Genomic DNA, 22,971 nt, shown 5'->3' with positions numbered 1-22,971 from the left:
GTGCAGACGGTCAAAATGACGTCACGCGTATGCACGGAAGCGGTGAAACACGACCTGCACACGCGACGTCGCGTGTTACGTTCACTTCAGGATGTATATGTGCAGGAGGTGCAGGGTGTATATGTGCAGTATGTTAATATTTAAATATTTATTTATATAAATATCCCGTGATCTTTCACATTGCAGGGCTAGTTGCTTAGCATCACCAAAAGCTCTCAGGTTATACCAGAAGGATGATCTAATTCAAGACAAAGATCAATTTGAGAATTCCTCAGAATAGTGAGGAAGGCCTTTAGAAGGGGGTTACATCATGGCATCCTTTGATAGGCATTCCAGGAAAAGTACGGTTGGCCAGGAGGTTGCCTGCAGAGCATCAGATAATAATGGAGTTTTCTTTAAAACAGAATGAATCATTTCTTTTATTTCTGAGCCAACATACAAATATGGCTCCTAGAAGTGGTGTTTGGTCAGTGGTTGCAAATTTGTGTCTGACAATCTGTTTAGCTCCAGAAGAATTTGTGCTTCCTTTTCGTACATCTGAAAAAGAGGTAAGGCAATGGTGATTGCATACATTTCCTTCCAAATAACACAACAAGGTCATCTTACAAAATTTGAATCATAGAATAGATTTATAGAGTTGGAAGGGATCCTGACAGTCATCTAGTCCAACTTCCTGCAGTGCAGGAATCCTGACCGCAGCTGGGCTCAAACCACCAACCTTATTGTTAACAGCCAGATGCACTACAGATCTCCCTTCATGAATTTGTCACTCACACTGCACATAGGGTACATAAAATTTATGTTTTCTCACCCAATTAATATGCTAGGGCATCTGCAGATGAATCAAGTATTAATATTTTTTATAGGATGGGGGATCGGTTTGGATAATGCCTATGGATCCCAATGAAACTTGTGGTTTTATATGGAGGCCTCTGCAGGAAGCAGCCTGCTGAACTGGTCAAAACAGTTTGTCAAGTTGCTGGTCTTGTTTAACACCCTCATTTATGTGACCAAAGAGTCAGCTGTGTTACCATAGAGACAACTGGGTAACGCTGCTTTCCAAGAGGGGATAGGCTGTCCACACACTCTCACCTGGCTGGAGGTGGCATCTTTTTTGAAGTAGAAGAAAACTAGTTGGGGCTGCTCTGTGTGAGTTTGGCTGAAACCGGAAGCAGAGGAGACACAGAAGCTTGACTGCCACTGTGTGAAGAATTGAAAACTGGCTTTGGGTTTTTCACCTTGGAAACTTAGTGGGGAGGCAATAGCTGTTGGAATGCTAATGCTAAGAGTCCTTTTATACTATCCTCAGTGTGTGTGTGTGTGTGTGTAAATAAAGCCATCCTAAAGACAGATGGCTAACCCTAACCCTAACCCTGACCTTTGTTCCAAACAATTAAACCCTGAGTCTCTCGCTGCTCAGATATTAGGGTGCATGCAGTGAAATTGCTCATCACAAGGAAAACACTCACCTGCTGCCACTCTGTTTCTGTGCTGTGTTTATAGCCAAGTAAGTGGCACATGCCATGAGCAATTGTTACCTGTGCAAGGGGGGAAATATTTCAGAGTTTCACTTCTGCCCTCCGTGTTCAAGGACCACATTTTATTGGAAACAAACAAAATAATGAACAGGTGACTTTTCTCATTATAATTCTCTTCCATGGTTTTAGGGCTAGGCTTTGCTACCAAGTTACTTGGAATTCATTTCATGGAAGTCACTGGGGCTTGTCTCAAGAATAAGCAGGCTTGCTTTAGAAAGCAAAATATATTTGTTCAGTCTTTTACTGGAATTCAGTTGTGTTTCTCCACTTGTCATGTGTCTTAACTGGAAACCAACACACTAAAGAAATGTGTTGCAGAGGAGACAACCAGCCAAGATGTTTACTTTTCAGAGATCACCCATCTTTCTTTCTTATCTATCTATCTATCTATCTATCTATCTATCTATCTATCATTACATTTATATCCCACCTTTGCTGCAAAGAGCTCAAGGTAGCGTACTTCCCCCTCCATTTTCATCCTCACAACAACCCTGTGATAATACTGTGGTACAGAATCAGAGAATGGTAGAATTGGAAGGGACCCCGGGGTCATGTAGTCCAACCCCCTGCAGTGCAGGAATCTCAACTAAAGCATCCATGACAGATGGCCTTCCAACCTCTGCTTAAAAACTTTGGAGGAAGGAGAGTCCACCACCTCCAGAGGGAGACCGTTCCACTGTTGAACAGCTGTTACCATCAGAAATTTATTCCTGAAGTTTAGCTGGAATCTCCTTTCTTGCAACTTGAAGCCATTGGTTCAAGTCCTACCCTCCAGAGCAGGAGAAAACAAGCTTCCTTTATCTTCCATGTGACTGCCCTTTAGGTATTTGAAGATGGCTATCATATCTCCTCTAAGTCTCCTCTTTTCCAGTCTGCTCTTTTCCAGACCCTGCTCCTTCAACCATTTCTCACAAGGCTTGGTTTCCAGACCCTTGATCATCTTGGTCACCCTCCTCTGCACACCTTCCAGCTTGTCAACATCCTTCTTAAATTGTGGTGCCCACAATTGGACACAGGACTCCAGGAGTCCATTTGAGGGTGTGGGTAAGGAAGCAAGCTCTTGGCATTGGAGGCAGGGGTACAGTTGCCCTTGGTGCCCTGACTGATGCATTCCTTTGGTTCTGCAGTCCTAGGGCAACTGTGGCTAGCAGCTGTAGTTGTGCAGACAGTCTTAGGGAGCAAAGTTTTCCTTCCCTTGACATTAAGATCATGAAGTAGCACAATGGCTTAGATGAAACAAAATATGCCTGCAATGGTGTTTTTTTTGGGTGGAAATCTAATAGTATACACAATGCTAGAATGAAGTGGGGAAATAAAAGAAGCTTCTTTTGTAAACTGAGAAGACCAAGCAAGTTTTAGGGTAACTTGTCAGAACTCTAAAGATAAAAACCAACTCAAGTAGCAGGATAACTGAATTAGTAAACATATACTTACTGTAAGAATACTGTAGAAATCTTCCTTATTCTCCTCACACTCTTGATAGATATGTTCTACTCCAAGAAAAATGTCTCCCAAATTGTATTCACCTCGAGCACAAGGCTGAGGCAGCTCTCCTGCTGTCAGATTCTGTGAAGGGAACAGGCCCAAACTATGATCCAAAAGTTACAGATACAGATTTTCAAAGTTCCATAATTTTTTTGAACATTCACAATGGGTGTCAATGCAGAAATGACATATGTTGAAACACAATATTGATTTCTAAGCTCCCTGCAACTAATGGAGCTCGTGTGATTGCCTCTGGACCAGGAAACTGGAATGGTCTGGTTTTTATCTGCATTCTCATTGTGTGGGCCTGGCAACCCACAAATTATCAGCTTTGCAGCACGATCCTAACCATGTTTACTCAAAAGTAAACTGATTTTAGTGTGGCTTCTAATTAAATATACTTAGGACTGAAGCACTGTATGCAAATGTACTTTATATTTTCTTTGTTGTTTATACTGTAAGCTATCCTGAGAGTTCCAAATGGATTCAGGGACAAGATATTAAATTTTGTACATAAATAAGTGTACTTTGGAGCAGATGATGCTGAACACCACGTGATATGGTTGCTTTGCTGCACGCTTACACATACTTATTCCATGGGGTTTATTGAAATAAGAACATTTAGAACAGTGCTTTCTTAGCTGTAGAGCAGAATTAGTATCTTACATTGTAGGATTATTTGGATGAATTGTGGACAAGTAAAGCTATAAGCATAACAAAGTACTATATGGAAGTACTTTCCAATGGTGGTTAAAAAGAATGATGATGAATGGACCTGGTAATACAAATGATATATCACTTTATTCTTACAAATGAGCATTGCTTATACAGAAGCAGCTATTTGTTTTAAAGAAGCCACAGGCCTTCATCTTCCCCAAATTTAAATATTTCTATGCAGCGTCTGTGTTGTCCTCAAGTCTAAACAAGTATGATTGGTCCATCGAAGGCCCCCGATTACCCACATGTACTTGAAGCCTTAACACGTTTTGTAATATGTCCTATTGTCTTGTTCCTGTTCAAGACAAGCCTCATAAGACTGTTGCTGAACTGGAGAATCGTAAGCAAAATGTTTACCTCATGAAAAGGAAAAGATAACACATCAGTAGGGCTATCCTTCCATCTGTAGTTTCTGTTGAGCAGCTGTATGTGCCTGTTATTAACACAGATAACACCAAGATCAAACTGCTGCACACCCAAAATGCGACGGATTTGTTCTATATTCTTGCGAAGTGGCACTCTCCTGATAGGGATGGCTCTCTGCAGGTTACGTATGAGCAGGCTCATATCTTTAAAAAGTGAAGACGATGCTCTGCAAAGCAGTGCTTTTCCAACATCATTTAGACAGCAGTGATAGTTCCAGCAGCTGAAATGGCAGAGATTAGAATCATTGCAGTAGGTTAAGTAACCATAGAACTGTAGAGTTGGAAGGGACTAAGGTGGTCATGTAGTCCAACCCCCTGGATTGCGGGAATTGTTTGCCCAACGTGGGGCTCAAACCCACAAGCCCAAGATTAAAAGTCTCATGCTCATGAGAGACAAAAGATGAAGAAGTAAAATCAGCAATCATACATTGGACAAAAGACGTGGGTCATAATATACAATTTGAGTCATGAGAAAAGTTACGGAAAGTGGATTTACGATTTACTGCTTGCTGTTCGTTAAAAGAAAATTGTATGAAAATTATGTACCGATTTGCAAAAATGTATTTAAAAATGTCTAATGTATGTTGAATGTGCAAAGAGAATGAGGGTACATTTTACCATATGTGGTGGACCTGCAAGTCAGCAAAAGCCTTTTGGGAAATGATTTATAATGAGATAAAAAAATTGTTTAAAATAACTTTTGTTAAAAAACCAGAGGCTTTCTTATTAGGTATAATAGGAGAAGAGATTCTGGAAGGAAAAAAGGCCATTTTTATGTACGCGACAACAGCGGCAAAATGTTATATGCCCAGGGTTGGAAGGAAGAAAGAACCCCATTGAAAGAAGAATGGATATCGAAATGGATGGACTATGCAGAAATGGTGAAATTGACCGGGAAGATCAGACATCAAGAAGATATTTTTTTTTTAGAAATGAATGGATTAATTTTATAGAATATAGGAAGGAGCATTGCAAATATTTAAAAACGTCAGGATTGGATTAGCACTTGTAATATAATTGATAAAAAGCATTGAAAAAGGAGATTTAATAGACTGGATAAAAAATATTTAGTTGGGGAAAGGGTGGAGGAAAGTCAGGGTTGGAAGAACCCCAGAAAAATAGTGAAATTGTTATGGATGAATGCAATTAATATTCTATGCAAAAAACCTTTTAAAATAAAATACTAAAATAAAAATAAGCAGTCTCTTTTCCTGCAGGATCCCATCTAAGATGACATGCAGACTATCCCCCACCCCACCCCAATCTTATAACACTGTGTTCTAACAGTTGTGATTTTCTAGTGTCAGTCAATGTTTTGGGGATGTTTTGCTAAATGCGTGTTAGTGTGAGTTCCCAGAGCTGTCCTTCAGAATTTAGCTCCCTTTCCATTGTCAATGGAAGTTAAACCTACCAGCTGGGTGTACAAGTGCATCTTGTTTCTAATGTGCAAGCATATTTTGAACTGTGCAATTGCACATGCTCAGAGGATTAGATAGATCAGTGTTTCCCAAACTTTTTTGGGCAACGGCACACCTGTTTACTGAAAAAAAATCTCACGGCACACCACCATTAAAGCCCCGCCCCGTGACGTCAGCGCGCAGCGTCACGCCGGGAGGGACGCACGAAAGTGAAAGTTTTTTCCCTCCCCCTTGCCGGGGAACCTCCAAGCTTTGGGGGTGGGAGGAGGCAGCAGAGCGAGGGACTGAGGGACGGCGGCAACTGAGGCGGCGGCGGCTGTTGTGGTGGTGGCGGCGATAGCGGGCGGAGGAGGGGGCGGCGGCGGGGCTTGAGGAGCCGTCGCCGGGAGTTGCTGCTGCTGTTGTTGCTGCTGCTGCCCGGACATGCCGGCCTCCTCCTCCTCCGCTGTCTCGCGCTCCTCCCTTTTGCACGCGCTGCCCCGCCGCTCGGCACCACCACCGCGGAGCCGCCCCCGGCTCGACGCGGATCCTCGCCGCCGCCGCCTCTCACCGCCCGACTCGCCCGCCTCCCTCCCACGGCACACCAGCCAATGTCTGACGGCACAGTAGTGTGCCGCGGAACACCGGTTGGGAAACACTGAGATAGATAGATACAGTGGTGCCCCGCAAGACGAATGCCTCGCAAGACGGAAAACCCGCTAGATGAAAGGGTTTTCCGTTTTGGAGGTGCTTCGCAAAACGAATTTCCTATGGGCTTGCTTCGCAAGACGAAAATGTATTGCGAGTTCCTGCAGGGTCCCCCCCCCTTTTCCCCAAGCCGCTAAGCCGCTTATCAGCTGATCCGCTAAGCCGCTTATCAGCTGATCCGCTAAGCCGCTTATCAGCTGATCCGCTAAGCCGCTTATCAGCTGATCCGCTAAGCCGCTTATCAGCTGATCCGCTAAGCCGCTTATCAGCTGATCCGCTAAGCCGCTTATCAGCTGATCCGCTAAGCCGCTTATCAGCTGATCCGCTAAGCCGCTTATCAGCTGATCCGCTAAGCCGCTTATCAGCTGATCCGCTAAGCCGCTTATCAGCTGATCCGCTAAGCCGCTTATCAGCTGATCCGCTAAGCCGCTTATCAGCTGATCCGCTAAGCCGCTTATCAGCTGATCCGCTAAGCCGCTTATCAGCTGATCCGCTAAGCCGCTTATCAGCTGATCCGCTAAGCCGCTTATCAGCTGATCCGCTAAGCCGCTAATCAGCTGATCCGCTAAGCCGCTAATCAGCTGATCCGCTAATCAGCTGATCCGCTAATCAGCTGATCCGCTAAGCCGCTTATCAGCTGATCCGCTAAGCCGCTTAACAGCTGATCCGCTAAGCCACTTATCAGCTGATCCGCTAAGCTGCTAATAGCGCTAAGCCGCTAAGGGGCTTGCTTCACAAGACGAAAAAAACGCAAGACGAAGAGACTCGTGGAACGGATTGTTTTCGTCTTGCGAGGCACCACTGTAATTTATTACGGTCGTAGACCAGCTTATAAAACACACTTGGGGGTACAATCCCAGAAGGAAAGCAAACATTTAAAACAATGTACAATAATAAATTAAAATTTTATAAATGTGATAAGCGTATAGACACGTAAAAGTCTACCGCAGAGAGATGACCCAGAGTTACCCATGGAACAGAGTTTGGGGATTTTATTAACGAACTAGTTTGGGTTGTGGGATGGTCTGCGCCTATAGATCTGTACACAGAATCTGGCGACCATCTCGGTCGTCTTGTGACCTTTGCCTAACAGGAAAAGGTCAAATTTTTGTTTTTCCGGGAGGTCAGCGAGCCTCACCAGCAGGGGATCAATGGTCTCACTAGGTGCCTCTTCATAAGAGGGACATCTAAAGAACAAGTGCTCTGGGTTTCCTATCTCCCAACAATGAACAAGCGCAAAGCCTCTGAGCATATGGGACTTTTTAAAAGGATCCTTCCTTGATCGGCGAGGGCAGAGCCGAGCTTCTGGCAGGTGTAAAAGCCCTTCTTGCATTTTTGGATGTGAGAAAGAAGAGATATGCTGCCGGTGCGGCAATATCTCTCTCGATTTCTCCAATTCAGAGGATTATGCTTTTGATCATTGAAACACTGCACAATCCTGGTCCTTTAGATTGGTAAGAGCAGAATATTGCAGAATAGATGGTTGCAACAAGACATAGCCCTCCCGAGGCAAGTGGTGGAAGGGACAACTGGTGCCAAAATAACGGTTGCCGGGGTGCCCGTTTTATCTCAAGAAAGGGACACAAGCAAAGGACGTGCAAAAGGCTGCTCTGGTTGCACCGCCTCAGCCAAGGCCCTTCCACCAGCAGCTGCCATATGGGGAAGATCTTCTATAATATCTATAACCCAGAGAGAGCAACTATAACAACAGACACAAATCAAAAGAGAGCCATTTTATATATTGGTATTGTTCTGTTGCGTATGTGTGTTAAACGTGTTTTCATGTTACTTATAAGTTGCCGTGGAAAGGTCTGTATCCTGAAAAGCGGGATGTAAGTAATTGCAATAAATGAATGTAGGACCAGTCTGGACAGTTGGCCTTGGTGAAGATTTGATGTTTTCATCCCCAAAAAGTTCTTGATTTGAATTTCTACTGAAATGAGGCTGCATTTTAATGTTGTACAGTGGTACCTCGGGTTAAGTACTTAATTTGTTCTGGAGATCTGTTCTTAACCTGAATCTGTTCTTAACCTGAAGCACCACTTTAGCTAATGGGGCCTCCTGCTGCCGCCGCGCCGCCGGAGCACGATTTCTGTTCTCATCCTGAAGCAAAGTTCTTAACCTGAGGCAATATTTCTGGGTTAGCGGAGTATGTAACCTGAAGCGTCTGTAACCCGAGGTACCACTGTATTTTAATCTTGTTTTTAAGTTGTATTTTAATCAATTGTTTTAATACCTGGTGTTAGCTGCCCGGAGCCCGGTCTTGGCTGGGAAGGGAGGGGTATAAATAAAACTTATTATTACAGCGGTACCTCGGGTTACAGACGCTTCAGGTTACATACTCCGCTAACCCAGAAATATTACCTCGGGTTAAGAACTTTGCCTCAGGATGAGAGCAGCAATCACTCGGCGGCAGCAGCTGGAGGCCCCATTAGCTAAAGTGGTGCTTCAGGTTAAGAACAGTTTCAGGTTAAGAACGGATCTCTGGAACGAATTAAGTACTTAACCCAAGGTACCACTGTATTCTTATTTTTTTTAGAAATATAACAATAAATATAATTCATCATCATCACACCGTTTTCTCGAAGGTGCAATAAAGCGACACAGCTTACCTTCCCCGCCCCGAGCACCACCCCTCCAGGGGAACCTCCGCCTCGCTCCGGATTCCCGGGCAGAAGGGAAGGCGAGCCCCGGCTTCCCCCTCCGGAAGCTCGAGAGACTCTGATTTCCGGTATGGAGGCGCTTCCGCCATAGAGAAGGCGCAGGGAAAGAGCGCCGCCGACCATTTCCTGCTCGGCCAAGGCCCGTGGCGCCTCCTCTCTGGCCGGCTGCTCGGGGCTGGCAGGGGGCAGTGCCTGCAACACCTTCGCTCGGGCAAAGCGACCCCTCCGATTGCCCCCCTTGCAAGAAGCCCACCCGGCCTGCAACTGCCCTCCTGCCCCGCTTGGACGCGTTTATTACCAATGCCATGCAATTTAGGAGTTGCTTGAGTGTAGGGAGAGGAAACCCTCAAAGCCAAGGTTTACCGAAACAAACAGTAAAAGCACCGAAACATTTAGCAGCCGTACTTCTAACGACCTGCCAAAGTAAAAGCCCAACGGGAAAGACTAGATCCCATGAAGCACGTGCTTCGATTCTTCATCGTGCCTGGACAAGGAGGTCTTCGGCAGGCGCCCAGAGGACACAGCGGTGGGGCTGCCAGCCAGGCGGGGCTGGGGGAGAGCGGGGCGCTCGGGCAAGCGGCCCACGCGCACCGGAGGGACCTCTGCCCCGAGGAGACTGCTCCCACGCCGCCCGGCAATCCGTAGGCAGGGAGTTCCAGCGGCTCTCCAGGAGCAGCGCCAGTTGGGCCGGTCTCGCTGCAGGACCCTGGTGCCCAGGGCTCCTTCAGGGGCTTTCGAGGGCGGCACATTCTTCTTCCCGCCTATCGGAGGTCGAGGGGCGTCGCGGGAGCTGCGGAACTCCCTGCCTCTGGAGCTGCCCCGCCTGCAGGCGCCTTCGCGTTGCTCTTTCCGACAAACTCTGAATCCTGGTGAACGTCACCCAGGCTCACTATTTTAACTTTGCCATATTTTAAACGGAGGGTCGTGATTCTTTTCGTCGATGTTGCTGTTTTATCTTTTCGCAACCCTCCCCGATGTTTCCTTGCAATTAAGCGCCGCCTAATTTGTTACGAAATAAACAGGCAAGCCAATAATAAGCTCGGCCTGCCAATCCCAGCAGCTGGACGGGCTTCCCCGGCCCCTGAGAGACGCTGCAGAGGTATTGCACTTTTTGTATTCCTTTATGAAATTCGTATAGCGCTCCGTTGTATCCATGATGATGATAACAACGCCGCCTCGAAAGCGTTCCCTACTGCGCATGCGCTTCGGGCCGGGGAGGCGGGGCCGGCCTCCGCTTCGCGAGCCCGTCTAGACGAAGAGGCGGGGCCCGGTTGCCGGGAGCGAAACGTCACTTCCGCCTCCTGCCCTGAAGAGGCGGAAGCTGCTGCCTGAGGGAGCCCGTCGTTCTGGGAGCGTCGCCGAAGCCTCTCTCGTGACGCGACGCTCGTGGGCGCCCAGCGGGGCAGAGGCGCTTCCGGGGCCCCGAGGCGGCTCTCCGCGGCGGCGGCGGGTGAGGAGAAGTGGCTGTGCCCGCGGCGCCCTTCCTGCCCGCTTCCCGCGACAGTCCGAGGCCGGGGCGGGGGGTGGGGCTGTTATGGCGGGGGGCCTAATTCGGATGTGCTCGTTTGCAGCAGCCCGCCTTTCCCCTTGACAGGGACCCAAGGCGGCTTACACACAGGAAAAAGGGCAGCTAAAAACATGGGGGGGGGGGGACAAAAACAACACGATCATTGGGGGGAGGGAGGGAGGATAGAGTTGGAACTGCATAAAAAACATGCCCATAAGTTCCTAAGTGTATTGTACTGGCCAGAGGCCATGACAGACTTGTAGCAATAGCATTCATAAGATAAAGCAGAGGATATGAGCCAACATCCGGGATGAAAGAGAAGGAAGATAACAGACACAACCAAGATTAAATCTATCTTGATTTCAGATTAAACCCCCAAATCACCAAAATAATGTACAAGCTATTTTATCTAACGCCTTTTCCTGATTCGTTTTGTAGCCAATGCATTGGGGTCTGCTGTCTGTGTTACAAAGGTTACTGTTACATACGCAAATAAAGGGTCAGAAAGCAATCTCCTTCGTCTCTATGTAAGGGGTAGGCTAACTGATAAGGAGTGATGCCTGAGGTTGACCACAAATGCAAAGTCTACCTGCCTATGGGATCTTTTTCTGGCTGTCATCCAAGACTGCAGTGGGCTAAAAACGTGGATAATTACAACAAAAACAGCATGGTATCAGCCCTTCCATTTTTTATTTTATTTGACTCAATATTTCTATTCTGCTTTTCCAGCAACAACTGGAGGCTCAAAGCAGCTCACAGTAATTACAATATTATTGGAGGTGGTGGGAGAAACCATTGTAAACGCTATTAATATAAAACACATCAGTGTATAAATAAAGCAAACAAAAAGTTTCCTGGTGTGCGCTTTAATCCAAAATGTTTGGAGGGCACCAGATTGGGGAAGGCTGGCTTGCACCCTTGTTGCTTCAGACAGCAGTGCCGCATATGACTACCGTAGATTCTGGCGTATTAGGCGACTGGGAGTATTAGATGACACTCCCAAATTGGCAACTGCAATTTGGGGGTTCGTCTTATAAGCCCAGTCGCCTAATATGCTGGGCAGCTCCGTGCTGGGAGGAAGCCGCCCGACGCTGAGCTGAGCCTGCCATTCGCTGCTGCTGCTTCTGGGCAGCTTTCTCCTGGCGAGCCCGCAGCAGCAGGCTGCGCTTCATGCAGGGATAAAGCTTTCTCCCAGCATGGAGCCTGCTGCCCGACTTTCTCCTGGCGCGGAATCCACAGTAGCAGCAGCAGTGAGAAATCTTTCGCTGTTAGTAATAAAACAAGACCTTCAGTAAATCTACAAATTATTTAGGATAAGGTGTTTAAATATGTATAATTTATTATTTATAATTGATGTCATGCTCAAACTGATGGTCTTGATGATGAGAGAACTGGTACTGACATTTTCAGTGGGATCTCTTGATCAAGAGCTTATGAAGAAAAGCTGTTTTAATGAAAAGGCTATTCATAGAATAGGTTCTCATATTGTCATATTGTGATTAAATGTATTTATGATAGGTCCTTAATAATATGATTCAGCACTAGATGTGGCTAACGTGTTGCTAGAGCATATGTGAAATGTTTACATTTTCCTGAAACAATTTCTTAATTAAAAGAATTGTATTGATATTACAATATGTCCTACTTATTTTGTTTTGCAGATTATGAGAACAATGGGTTAGGAGTTGAAAGCTACCACATTCTAGGTGGGAGAATCTATTGCGTAGATGGCTGGTTGTGAAGATGAATCCCAATACACCATTTAGTGGACAGCCACCTGGAGTTTTCCAGACTCCACCTGGCACTTCAGCAGGAATATTTCCAGTTCAGCCACCATTCCAGTTCAGTCAGCTTCCTGTCTTTGGGCAGAACAGTGGTGGACTGTTAAAGAATCCAGGGTTTGCACCCCACTCTGACTTCACCATAACTTCAGGACTGCAACCTTCAGGGCAAGGTTTAGGATTTGGGCAACCCCCAGGATTTACCCAGCCTTTTTCCCTTGGACAAACGACTTCCTTTGTGACTTCTCTGCCAACTAGCTCTTCCATTGCTGGCAAGCAAGGATTCAATTTTAATCCACCTACGAATCTTGGGGGTTCTCAGAATACTTCTAGCTTTGGAGCTACGTCTGGAGAAACTTCTGGCAGTAGTTTTGGGAGGCCACATTTCAGCTTCAAACCCCCCGAGAATGCTTTGTTTCAGCCTATCTTTGGCACTGGTTCAGAACAAGAGAAACTGCCAAATCAGATAACGCCAACTCCATTCACATTTTCCTTACCAGGTGCAAGTGGAACTGGAAGCGTAGCCCCCTTTGGTATTTCTCAAGAGAGCAGCAGTTCAAGTGTAAATACAAGCATCAGCTTTTCAAAACCTGCAAGCAGTAATACTTTAGTGCCTTCATTCAGTAGTCCTTTACCAAGCAAGATCACAGAGGATGATAAAAAAAGGCCAATAAGTCTCTTTGGAAACCCTGGTAGTTTTACCTCTTTTTCTAACTCATCTGTTGGGTCTTTGGGTCAAATTAATAAAGTAAGCAAACCAGAACATGAAGAATTGCTACCTTCAGGTGAGTCACTTCCGATCCTTAGGAAGGGAAAAAAGAGGAAAGAAGAGCAGGAGCCTTCTCCAAGAAGACATGATTATGATGCTGTGGATGAGCCAGAGCTGCTGGCAAGGAGCGAACATTCTTCCGTTAAGCCGCCAGTCAAGCTGAATCGGCCCCGTGGAGGTGGCCTCTTTAACAGAACATTGCAAGATATGCTGAAAAGCAATAAGAAGGAGTCCAAAATGGAAAGAGTTTCTCTAGAATCTGGAGAAATTGAGCAGACGAGTATGGCAGGGGGAACTCAGTCTGGTTTTGCAATGGTTAGGTCATCAGCAACAAAGAAAAAGGAAGAAAATAAGGCAGCACTGAAGGAAGGTAAGCATCAACCCCACCCCCAGCAAGAATTAGTATAATGAGAACATGGCAGTCACTTTTGATTTAAAACACATGCCGCATGCTTTTGCCCAGCTGGGATGTGTCTTTGGACTGTGTTTATGCCTTTTGCTTTCCTCCATGGAAGACAGAGAGGTTGTGTGCGTACATATGTCCTCCCTCCCTCCCTCCCTCCCTCCCTCCCTCCCTCCCTCCGACTTTCACATGGTTGGACAGTAGCCTGGTTTACCATGATCTGTCTTTTTCTCCTCTTCTGGCTCTGCTCATCACTGGCAAGTGGGCAGTCCCTGGAAGGTTGCCCATTTTTTCTCTGTTTTGTTTGTTTACATTCATTATTCTGTGGCGTCTACTTAATAATAAGTGCTTTAAAAAAAATCTACATTAATGTTTGATATAATGAAAGGCTGTTTCTCCCCTTAAGAGTCTACCATCTCCAACCCTTTGCGTCGAAATCAGAACAGGGGGAGCACAGAGAGCCTTGGAGGCTTGTCGTCAAGTGACCTTACAGTCATCCAGTACAAGAATATTCCGGACCATCTAAATAACAGAAACGTTATTGAGAATCACTTGAAGAAATTTATTCGATTCCAACGGATCCGTACCAATGTAAACAAAAAGCTGGCTATTGTACACTGTTTTGATCATGTGAGTTCTTAAATATTAATAGAAAATCAGAAGTGTTAAGCCTTTACATGCATAGTTTTTGTACAGATATGTGCTAATGTGGTGAAGCATGGGAAACAAATATAATAAATCATGATGATGATGATAATTTAGAATTATTCCCACTACAGCCTCTCGTTCTGGAAATTCATGGGTTGACAGATAGACCTTTATAATATGGAAAATGTTGGTAGTAGGGTGATGTTAGCTGCACTCTAACTTAGGGCACAAGTCTTATTGAAAGCAGTAGGATTTCAGGGTCTGTGACAAGGAGATGCAAATATTGTGGGAATGACCAGCTCAAACGTTTCCTGCAGTTGTTTACTGGCAAGTATTGCCTGTTGCTCTATATATTCATAGTAAAAATTGCAGCTTTCTCAATAGAAAAGTCCTGGGGAACAGTAACAGTAATTTTCAACAAATTAAGACAGGAAAGTCTTGAAAATACTAGTGTTTCAGAATGAATGTAGCTATTTCTGCCCCTTAGAGACAAGAAATTGCACACCTTACATAGAATGCAGAGGATTTATATTGGATGCATTCCTGAGTTTTGGCACTTGACTATCTGTTAAGGGTGGCAAGTAGGTTCACAATGGGACACTGGATTCAGGGATGCATTGGGATCACTTATCAGATGCAGTGGGAACTGGTTCAAAAAGGTAACACTGCACACTTAATGAGGGGAAGCATGCTTTCCTAATGCCTTCCTAAAGAATATTTGGTAAAGTGGCAACGTGAACCTCGGTTTATACAAGGCGGACACATTTTGTATCATTGAAGTGGCATTTGGACAGATGGTTCTTATAGAATTGTAGAGTTGGATGGGACCCTGAGGAATAGCCTGGACACATAATATTGTTGTAAAAGGCCCATTGCAATACACAGCTTTTTAACATTCTTCTTCAAAATGTTCTCTGAAGGTTCCTTTTGCGAATGTTCCTCCTGTTCATTGTGAGGACATTTGTTCCACACAGTCGTGGTTGGGTCTATTGCTTCTAACAGGAGGTGGTTTCTTGCATATTTGCAGTTCACCTTTACAGATTTTTGGCTATGTTTTATTCCTTGTGCGCTATTCTAATTGCTTTTCTGCTTAGTTGGCCCCTCCACTGGGTGCAGTGCTTTCTCTTAAGTGGGCATGTCAGCTATAGTATATCTCACACTGAGAGTGGGTCCTACCAGAGAAGAATGTGGGAAGCTCTGTATAAGCCCTGGCTCCAAAGCCTATATGGGGGAATGGTCTTCACAAAGTTGTTATCCTGTCTTCAAAGAGAAGGGACACTCACGGTAGGTGCAGTGTTGTGCTGACGAAATTATCAGGTATGTGATATACCATTCTAACCCCAACTGGCCCTTCTACTGAATACTGTTTTTCAGGCATCTGCCGTTTTGGCTAAGAAGAAAGCAAAGGAGTTACATAAAGAAATAGTGGCCTTTTGGCACAAGAAGAAAGCAAGTAAGTTACCTAATTGTATACTTGTAAAATGCCTGCTAGTGGGTTGGGTTTATGTTTCAGAGGAAGGGTCCTCTTCAGTCATGCATTGTACTGCTCTGAAGCGCAGCAGAGGCCACCATGGAGAGGAGCTGCTCCGGGGTGGCACCCTCCTTTTGGGGTGCTCTCTGCCTCTTGCTTTGAGTGCCTTTTTGTTTCCCCAAACTTTCTGCCCTTTCACTTTGGTTGATGAGTTTTGCTTGGATCCCTGCTTTCTCAGGTTTCCACCCCCCCCCCCGAGCTTTAATGTATTAGACGAAAATCCAAGCCTTGCCTCTGGCCACAGCAGTACTTTATGGCGCCACAGGGACAGGCCACCTCCATGGCTAGGGTGCAAAGTGTGTCATGGGGATGGGGGTGGCCACAGCAAGATCACTCCAGCAGCTTGGTCGAAATGAGCCTTCCACTGATAATTTATTCCGTGGAAACTCATTTTTAGAACTGTGTAAGTTTCATAAAAAGGGACAAAGGGGGAATACAGAAAAAAAGTGAAAATCTGATAGAAGCATGGTATAAAGGAGTGCCCCATATTTGGCTTAGATGTGACTGGGTAGATGCCAGTAAAATGCTTCAGTAGCAAAGTGGTACAATGCACTTCAGTGCCATTAAAATCAATAGGGCTGTGTTAGCGGCTTTTGATACCATCTACCATAACATCCTTCTGGACCGTCTAGAGGAGTTGGGACCTGGAGGCACGGTCATACAGTGGTTCCGCTCCTTCCTCCTGGTCTGTGTTTAGAAAGTGGTGTTGGGGGGTGAGTGTTCAGACCCCTGGGCTCTCACTTGTGGGGTGCCTCAGGGTTCCGACCTCTCCTCCATGATTTTCAACATCTACATGAAGCCACTGGGAGGGATCATCAGGGTTTGGGCTGGGTGTCCATCAGTATGCAGATGATACCCAGCTCTACCTTTCTTTCAAATCAGAACCAGTGAATGTGATGAAGGTCCTGGGTGAGTGTCTGGAGGTGGTTGGAGGATGGATGGCGGCTAACAGATTGAGGCTGAATCCTGACCAGACAGAAGTACTGTTCTGTGGGGACAGGAGGTGGGCCGGTGTAGAGGACTCCCAGGTCCTGAATGGGGTAACTCTGCTCTTGAATGACCAGGTGTGCAGCCTGGGAGTCATTTTGGAATTGCAGCTGTCCATGGAGGTGCAGGTCAATTCTGTGTCCAGGGCAGCTGTTTACCAGCTCCATCTGGTAGGCAGGCTGAGACCCTATCTGCTCACAGACTGTCTTGCCAGAGTGGTGCATGCTCTAGTTATTTCCCGCTTGGACTACTGCAATGCACACTATGTGGGGCTACCTTTGAAGGTGACCCGGAAACTACAACTAATCCAAAATGCGGCAGCTAGACTAGTGACTGGGAGCGGCTGCCGAGACCATATAACTCCGGTCTTGAAAGATCTACATTGGCTCCCGGTACATTTCCGAGCACAATTCAAAGTGTTGGTGCTGACCTTTAAAGCCTTAAATGGCCTTGGCCCAGTATACCTGAAGGAGCTTCTCCACCCCCCGAGGGCCTTCTGGCGGTTCCCTTACTGCGAGAAGTGAAGTTACAGGGAACCAGGTAAAGAGCCTTCTCAGTAGTGGCGCCCACCCTGTGGAACGCCTCCCACCAGATGTCAAAGGATAAAACAACTACCATACTTTTAGAAGACATCTGAAGGCAGCCCTGTTTAGGGAAGCTTTTAATATCTGAAGGACTATTGTATTTTAATATTTTGTTGGAAGCGGCCCAGAGTGCCTGGGGAAACCCAGCCAGATGTGCGGGGTATTAGTATTAGTATTATTTCTAGTTAGACTTGGTTCATTGGTTGCGTATGAGTAAAAGGTCCCATGTTTGATCACTTGGTTTAATCTCTAGTCTTCTATGTCATTCAATTTGCAAAGGTCCTAATAAGAAAGACTATTCCTCTAAGGAGCAGAAGGCAGACGAAAGTGAAGGGAGGCAAGCCAGTGAACAACTGAGTCATCAGCATTCTCCACATAGCAAGTCCTTAATCCGTTCCACTGGTAGTGGAAACTTGTCAAACAAAAGGTATGTGCCCATCAGTAGAGTCTTGGTATAAAAATTAATGTACTGTAATGTATCTGTCGTAAGTGCTGTTATTGTTAGATCAGAAATAGGGAATCTGTGGCCCTCCAGATGTTGTTGGACTACAACTCCCATCAGCCCCAGCTGAAATGACCAGTGTTCTGGGATAATGGGAGTTGGGAGTCCACAGCATCGGGAGGACCACAGGTTCTTCATCTCTGTTTTATAGAGAGAGAGAGAGAGAGAGAGAGAGAGAGAGGGTTTCAGACATGAAAATCTAGTTCTGTTGTGTAGCGGCAGTTTGAATATAAGGACAATTGATGTAGAGTAGATTTTAGAATGGTGTCATTGAAGTCATTGCACTTGATGTGGTCCACTGCAGGCAGAAGGATCAGCAAAGGACATAACAAAACAAAGGATGTGACAGTCAACATGGGTTCCAGGTTGACCCATGAGGCCGTTCCCCACAAACCACGTCCACCTGCCACACACCTGACCTGTTCCTTTCAAGTGGAGTCCCCTGTCAGCTCTGAGCTTGCCTCTTCCATTTGGAGAAGGCTTGCATTCAGATCACCTCATTTTCAAAGTTGTTGGAAACAGAGCAAGCCTCTTGGAAGACATGGTCTCCAGGCATCAGTCAACTGACTGGTGCTGGGAGCACACCTTCAAAGGAGGTTGCTGTAACTGTTGCTTACAGCAAATCCCCTTTGAACTTTGGCAGTTGTCAAGTGCCAGATGTTATCATAATGTCAAGCGACAGGTGGGTGGTGTTGCCCCCCCCCAATCAAAGGTGGCCTGTGAAAGGATTGGGATCTGAAGATCTGTTCTGCCAGCCAGATCCAGTTCCATGCCCATACCCTTGTGTTCCGTGCAATTTACATGCTCAACATGTCAGGCTGTTATGGGGAACTGGAGACTTCTGTGCGTCCTGAGTCCTGCCTAGCTCCTTCCTTTCCACTCAGTTGAGGAATGTGAACTTCTTTTAAAATGTCCGTCTCTTGGTTATAGTTCTCCAGCTAAGAAGCAAGGCCTTAAAAAGTCTCTGCAGTTTGAAGCCTATGCCTTTGACTCGGGTTCTGAAGGCCATGGTCCAGAGATTTTTGAAGCCTCAGCATCCTCTCTTAGCAGCCTTGTGGGCCTAGTGGCTGAGACCTCTGAGGACAAATATCGTGTTCTAGACCAGAGAGATAAAATCATGCGGCAAGGTAAGAGTTTATGAATTTGGATTGAAAAAATGTCTGGGGTACATACAGGGCTGTCCAGGTGATTCACATCCACAATGTGAGTGTGTGTGAATGCATCACACAGCTGTGTAAATATCACCACCAAACAGTCACGGGGGAGTACGGGAAAACATTGAATTGATTCCTCCTGCACATAATCTAAATCTCCTGGGATGATATTTAGGATTTAATTAACAAATCAGTTAGTTGACTAATATAGTTTAACTGACTAATTAGTTAACAAAACTAAAGAAGTACTCCATGTTAGTCTTACATGCTGTATAAATATCAATTTTCCCGGAAGACCGAAGGTATGGAACTAAAATATTTCCTTTGGGGTGGGGTGGGGAGCAAAAAAAAAAAAAAAAATGAAGATACTGAAAACTGTTAACATAGTAACAACACAGTCCTAACCATGCGTACTCAGAAACATGCCCTATTGAATATAAAGGGACTTACTCCCATGTAAATGGGGTTAGGATTGCAGCCTAAATTAGAATGCCCAAAGATATTTAGCAGTTTCCTATAAACCCCTGCCCCATGTTCTCTCCATACATTCCTTCAGCATGTGGAAGGGGTGTATGTGTGTGTCCCTGTTCCCATTCTCTGCATGTTCAACAAGGTGAGAAGGCTCTCTGTGCTTACAACTAAAAGTCCATAAGGAGTTTCTCCCAATCAGGGGATTCGGCCTCCTTGGTCTGTGGTGACCTGGAAGTCTTATGCCTGGAACAGTTATGCCTGGTAGGTAGGGGTGCAGTCAATAGCGACAAATCTAATCCACCTGAGGCGAATGGAATACTGGAAGAAGGCTACAGTCTCAGCTCAAGCAGCCGTAACAGATGACCATCCAACCTCTGCTTAAGAGCCTCCAAGGAAGGAGACTCCACAACCTACGCAGGGAGTCTGTTCCATGTTGAACAGCTCTTACTGTCAGAAAGTTTTTCCTGATTTTGGGTTGGAATCTCCTTTCTTGTAACTTGAAGCCATTGGTTCGAGTCCTACCCACCAGAGCAGGAGAAAACAAGCTTGCTCCATACAGTATTGAAACTGTGCAGATTACCTGTATTCTGCTGAAGTATATTATTAATTCGTTTGGTAAAAGAATGTGTTTTTTTGAAATGGAAAATTTTCCATGGGAAAACTTTTGGTGGCAGAAAGTTTTCCATCCCACAACATTATCATAGAGAAGGATCTGCCAGAGGGTTCCCTGTGCATGTAAATGGAGTGTCACTTTAAAAGAGGAAAACATAGCTAGATCCTGGCCATTATAAAGGCTGGTTCATTCTTAGAAATTCTATAAAAAGGATTCCCCCCCCCCCCCCCGGTTAGATGATTATTTGTACCAAGTTAACATTTTTTCATGATAAATGCAGAAGATCCCCCGGGGCAGACTATTGAAACTTTGATTTCTTTCTTTTTAAGCTCGAGTAAAACAAATAGATCTTGGCAAAGCGAAAACATTCGTTGGCACATGCCCAGACATGTGTCCAGAAAAAGAGCGTTATATGAGAGAGACGAGGAACCAGCTTAGTATCTTTGAAGTGGTCCCAGGAACTGACAAGGTAGTATTCAACAAACGCTTTTTGTATTAAGGTACTGCTACTAAGGCCCATACCAAGAACAACTTGGCCACTTATTTATTATAGTTCCATACTTAGGGAAATAAAACTTTGTAAATTACCCCCCTCCCCCTAAAAAAAACCAGCCTAACTTGGATTGAGGCCTAGAAGTGCATGGAAGCTGAGGACTGTTGATTGGAGGTGAAAAACGGGGGAGGGGAAATTGGCCTGATCAGTCCCATAGCGGCGGCTTGTATCCTGTGCTTTCTGCATGTATTCCCAGATGGATATAAGTAAAGTGGTGTAAACCAGCCATAGTTAAGTTTAACAAACCTTTGGTTTCATGTTATCTGAAAATATTGACAGAAGTCCTTTAACTTCCTTAGTGAAGATTGAGAGCGATTGGTTCTAAAGATTTAAACAATGGCAAAAATATTTTTCACTCTCATCTTGCCTGGCACATGGACCATGCCTGCAGAGGTGCTGCTGCTGCTGCTGTTGTTGTCATCCTTAAGAATTTATTTTGTTTTCTCTCTGAGGTTGACCATGCAGCAGCAATAAAGGAGTACAGCAGGTCTTCAGCAGACCAGGAGGAACCTCTACCACATGAACTGAGGCCTTCAGAGGTGTTGAGTATGACCATGGACTACTTAGTGACGCAAATTATGGACAAAGGAGAAGGAAACTACCGGGAGTGGTACGATTTTGTATGGGATAGAACTCGTGGAATAAGGAAGGTAACCACTTTGGGATGAAGCCCTTAGATTTGACAGGATGCAAGCTAGACTCATCCAAATTATTGATTAGACATCTGTGAATGAAAAAGGAATCCTGAAGTTGCCAGTGGGGTGCTGTTTCATATTTCACTTTGGGTGGAGGGTGAAAGACTTGGGTGGCTAGGAGGGTACAGGGTTTAAAGGGCTGCACTTTCATATGCATAGAATGAATTGCAGGCAGAGGATCTTCAGATCTTTCGTTGTGCTTCTTTTTTTTATCTCATGACGGTAGCAGTGTAGTTAGCACATCCCAGGCAAGCAGCTTTGTTTATTTAAAGAATATATTTGTATCTTTGGCATGTTTCCAACAATTAGTTACTAAATTTGTAGCACTTAAGTTCGTTAGAGTTTTAGATGCTTCTGTGGCCATGTCATAAATGGTATGGTATGGAAGAAATAAATAGAACCAGCACAAACACCTGGAGGAGCAAAGTGAAGCCACAAATGTAAATTCTTAGAGGACTTACAATAATAGCCTCCTGCATTTCTGCCATTTCCCTCTTGGACTTAGTGAGGCTGAAATACAAAGTTCCCTCCTCTCAATCTAGAGAAGCTTGCCTTGTGCCTCCGGTAATGACATTTCAGCACCAGGCCTCTTAATAACTCTATCTATTAGCATTGTTGATGTTTTATTTTTGCCTCTGCAAAATAATGGTAACTTGGCCCGTTTTAGCCTGAATTTTCTTGGATTGATTGTTGGGGTTTTGATTTGAGCCTGTCTGTATTAGATTTTGTGGCTGAATTTTGTTGTGCTACTGGTGGATTGGGTTTATTGAGTCAATAAAACTCAGTAAAACCATGTGCATTTTTATTTTGTCTTACTTTGTGTTGCCTAGAGAGAATTCTTAGTAGGTGACTCATAAATGGAATACAAACAAATAAAAACCCCAAATATAGTATCTTTCATAAGCTTAACTCTGCTATCTTGCATGCTGTGTATTCCCATTATAGAGTTTCCCCTCCACCTTTCCAGCATATGTCTCCCAGTGGGACTCATTTTGCCTGCCTTGCAGAGAATAATTAGGTCTCATTTTCTTGTATTTTATTCATTACATCTTTTATTTTGTTCATCACATGCTGCTTCCACTTGTTTCCTTTATGCTTCTTCTCCTTCCCCACCCTCCACCCCGGTCATGTATGACCTGATGCTTCTAAACTTCTGTCACCAGATTAAAATAAGGTGAGCTCTCTAGGGCAGCCTTTCTCAATCTTGGGTCCCCAGATGTTCTTGAACCACAACTCCCATCTTCTCTGATCACTGGCCATGCTGGCTAGGAATGATGGGAGCTATAGTTCAATAGCTTCTAGGGACCCAAGGTTGAGAAAGGCTGGTCTAGGGTATGCCACCTAGCCTCATAAACTCTCAAGAGTTTTGGTCTAGGATTGCAGCAGTTGTGCCAGGATGTCTACACATAGCTGCATTTGACAAAGCATTGTCTTGGCTTTGAGACTTGTGCAGAGATCTTTAAAAGGTGCAACATGAAGCATATAAGTAGAATTGAACATCTGCGTTCTTGTGCTCTTACATTCTGCCAGGATATAACCCAACAACATCTCTGCTGCCCTGTAACTGTTTCCTTGATGGAGAAATGCACCCGTTTTCATATCCACTGTTCCCACCATTTATGCGAAGAGCCGATGTCGTCTTTTGATGCCAAAATCAACAATGAGAACATGACTAAATGCCTCCAGAGCCTGAAGGAAATGTATCAGGACCTTGCAATCAAGGGTATTTACTGCAAGAGCGAAGCAGAATTCAGAGGATATAATGTCCTCCTGAATCTCAACAAGGGGGATATTCTCAGGTAAATCTTAAAATAATTATAGGATTGATTTCACCTATTCC

At 45.1% G+C, this 22,971-nt stretch overlaps 2 protein-coding genes across 4 annotated transcripts in view; one reads left to right on the top strand and one right to left on the bottom strand.

Moving 5' to 3' along the window:
- Positions 1-401: 401 nt before the first annotated feature.
- On the bottom strand, positions 402-9,127 carry YBEY (ybeY metalloendoribonuclease). 2 transcript variants are annotated; one of them, XM_077918856.1, is made up of 6 exons: positions 8,883-9,127; positions 4,098-4,386; positions 2,973-3,104; positions 1,470-1,538; positions 719-775; positions 402-537 (listed from the first exon to the last, which is right to left on the bottom strand). In XM_077918856.1, the coding sequence occupies exons 1-5, from the start codon at positions 9,020-9,022 to the stop codon at positions 767-769; spliced, it is 639 nt and encodes a 212-aa protein (XP_077774982.1). In that variant the 5' UTR covers positions 9,023-9,127; the 3' UTR covers positions 402-537; positions 719-766. The 2 variants fall into 2 exon arrangements, with proteins under 2 accessions (XP_077774982.1, XP_028559248.2); XM_028703415.2 differs by lacking the exon at positions 719-775 and having other exon boundaries at positions 8,883-9,123.
- A 1,104-nt stretch (positions 9,128-10,231) lies between these two features.
- Positions 10,232-22,971, top strand: part of MCM3AP (minichromosome maintenance complex component 3 associated protein) — a 47,140-nt gene continuing 34,400 nt past the window's right edge. Inside the window, exons 1-10 of one of the 2 annotated variants that reach the window (XM_028703113.2) lie at positions 10,232-10,383; positions 10,879-10,913; positions 12,102-13,360; positions 13,800-14,023; positions 15,416-15,494; positions 17,423-17,570; positions 18,576-18,772; positions 20,213-20,352; positions 20,889-21,086; positions 22,662-22,930. In XM_028703113.2, coding sequence (XP_028558946.2) covers positions 12,184-13,360; positions 13,800-14,023; positions 15,416-15,494; positions 17,423-17,570; positions 18,576-18,772; positions 20,213-20,352; positions 20,889-21,086; positions 22,662-22,930 — 2,432 coding nt within the window. In that variant the 5' untranslated portion in view covers positions 10,232-10,383; positions 10,879-10,913; positions 12,102-12,183. The remainder of the gene's footprint in view (positions 10,384-10,878; positions 10,914-12,101; positions 13,361-13,799; positions 14,024-15,415; positions 15,495-17,422; positions 17,571-18,575; positions 18,773-20,212; positions 20,353-20,888; positions 21,087-22,661; positions 22,931-22,971) is intronic. The other variant, XM_028703124.2, reaches the window with a different exon arrangement.

This window comes from Podarcis muralis, chromosome 1, assembly GCF_964188315.1.
Source record: "Podarcis muralis chromosome 1, rPodMur119.hap1.1, whole genome shotgun sequence".
Classification (NCBI taxonomy): Eukaryota; Metazoa; Chordata; class Lepidosauria; order Squamata; family Lacertidae; genus Podarcis; species Podarcis muralis.
This window is presented reverse-complemented; position numbering and strand designations above follow the sequence as displayed.

Excerpts from the sequence above, each read along its gene's own strand:
- YBEY (XM_028703415.2), bottom strand. The coding sequence starts at position 9,022 with ATGGCGGAAGCGCCTCCATACCGGAAATCAGAGTCTCTCGAGCTTCCG. Across the intron at positions 4,387-8,882 it reads TGGTGCTCGGGGCGGGGAAG|CTGCTGGAACTATCACTGCT; the intron begins GTAAGCTGTGTC and ends CTGCCATTTCAG. Across the intron at positions 538-1,469 it reads CAGAAACAGAGTGGCAGCAG|ATGTACGAAAAGGAAGCACA; the intron begins GTGAGTGTTTTC and ends CCTCTTTTTCAG.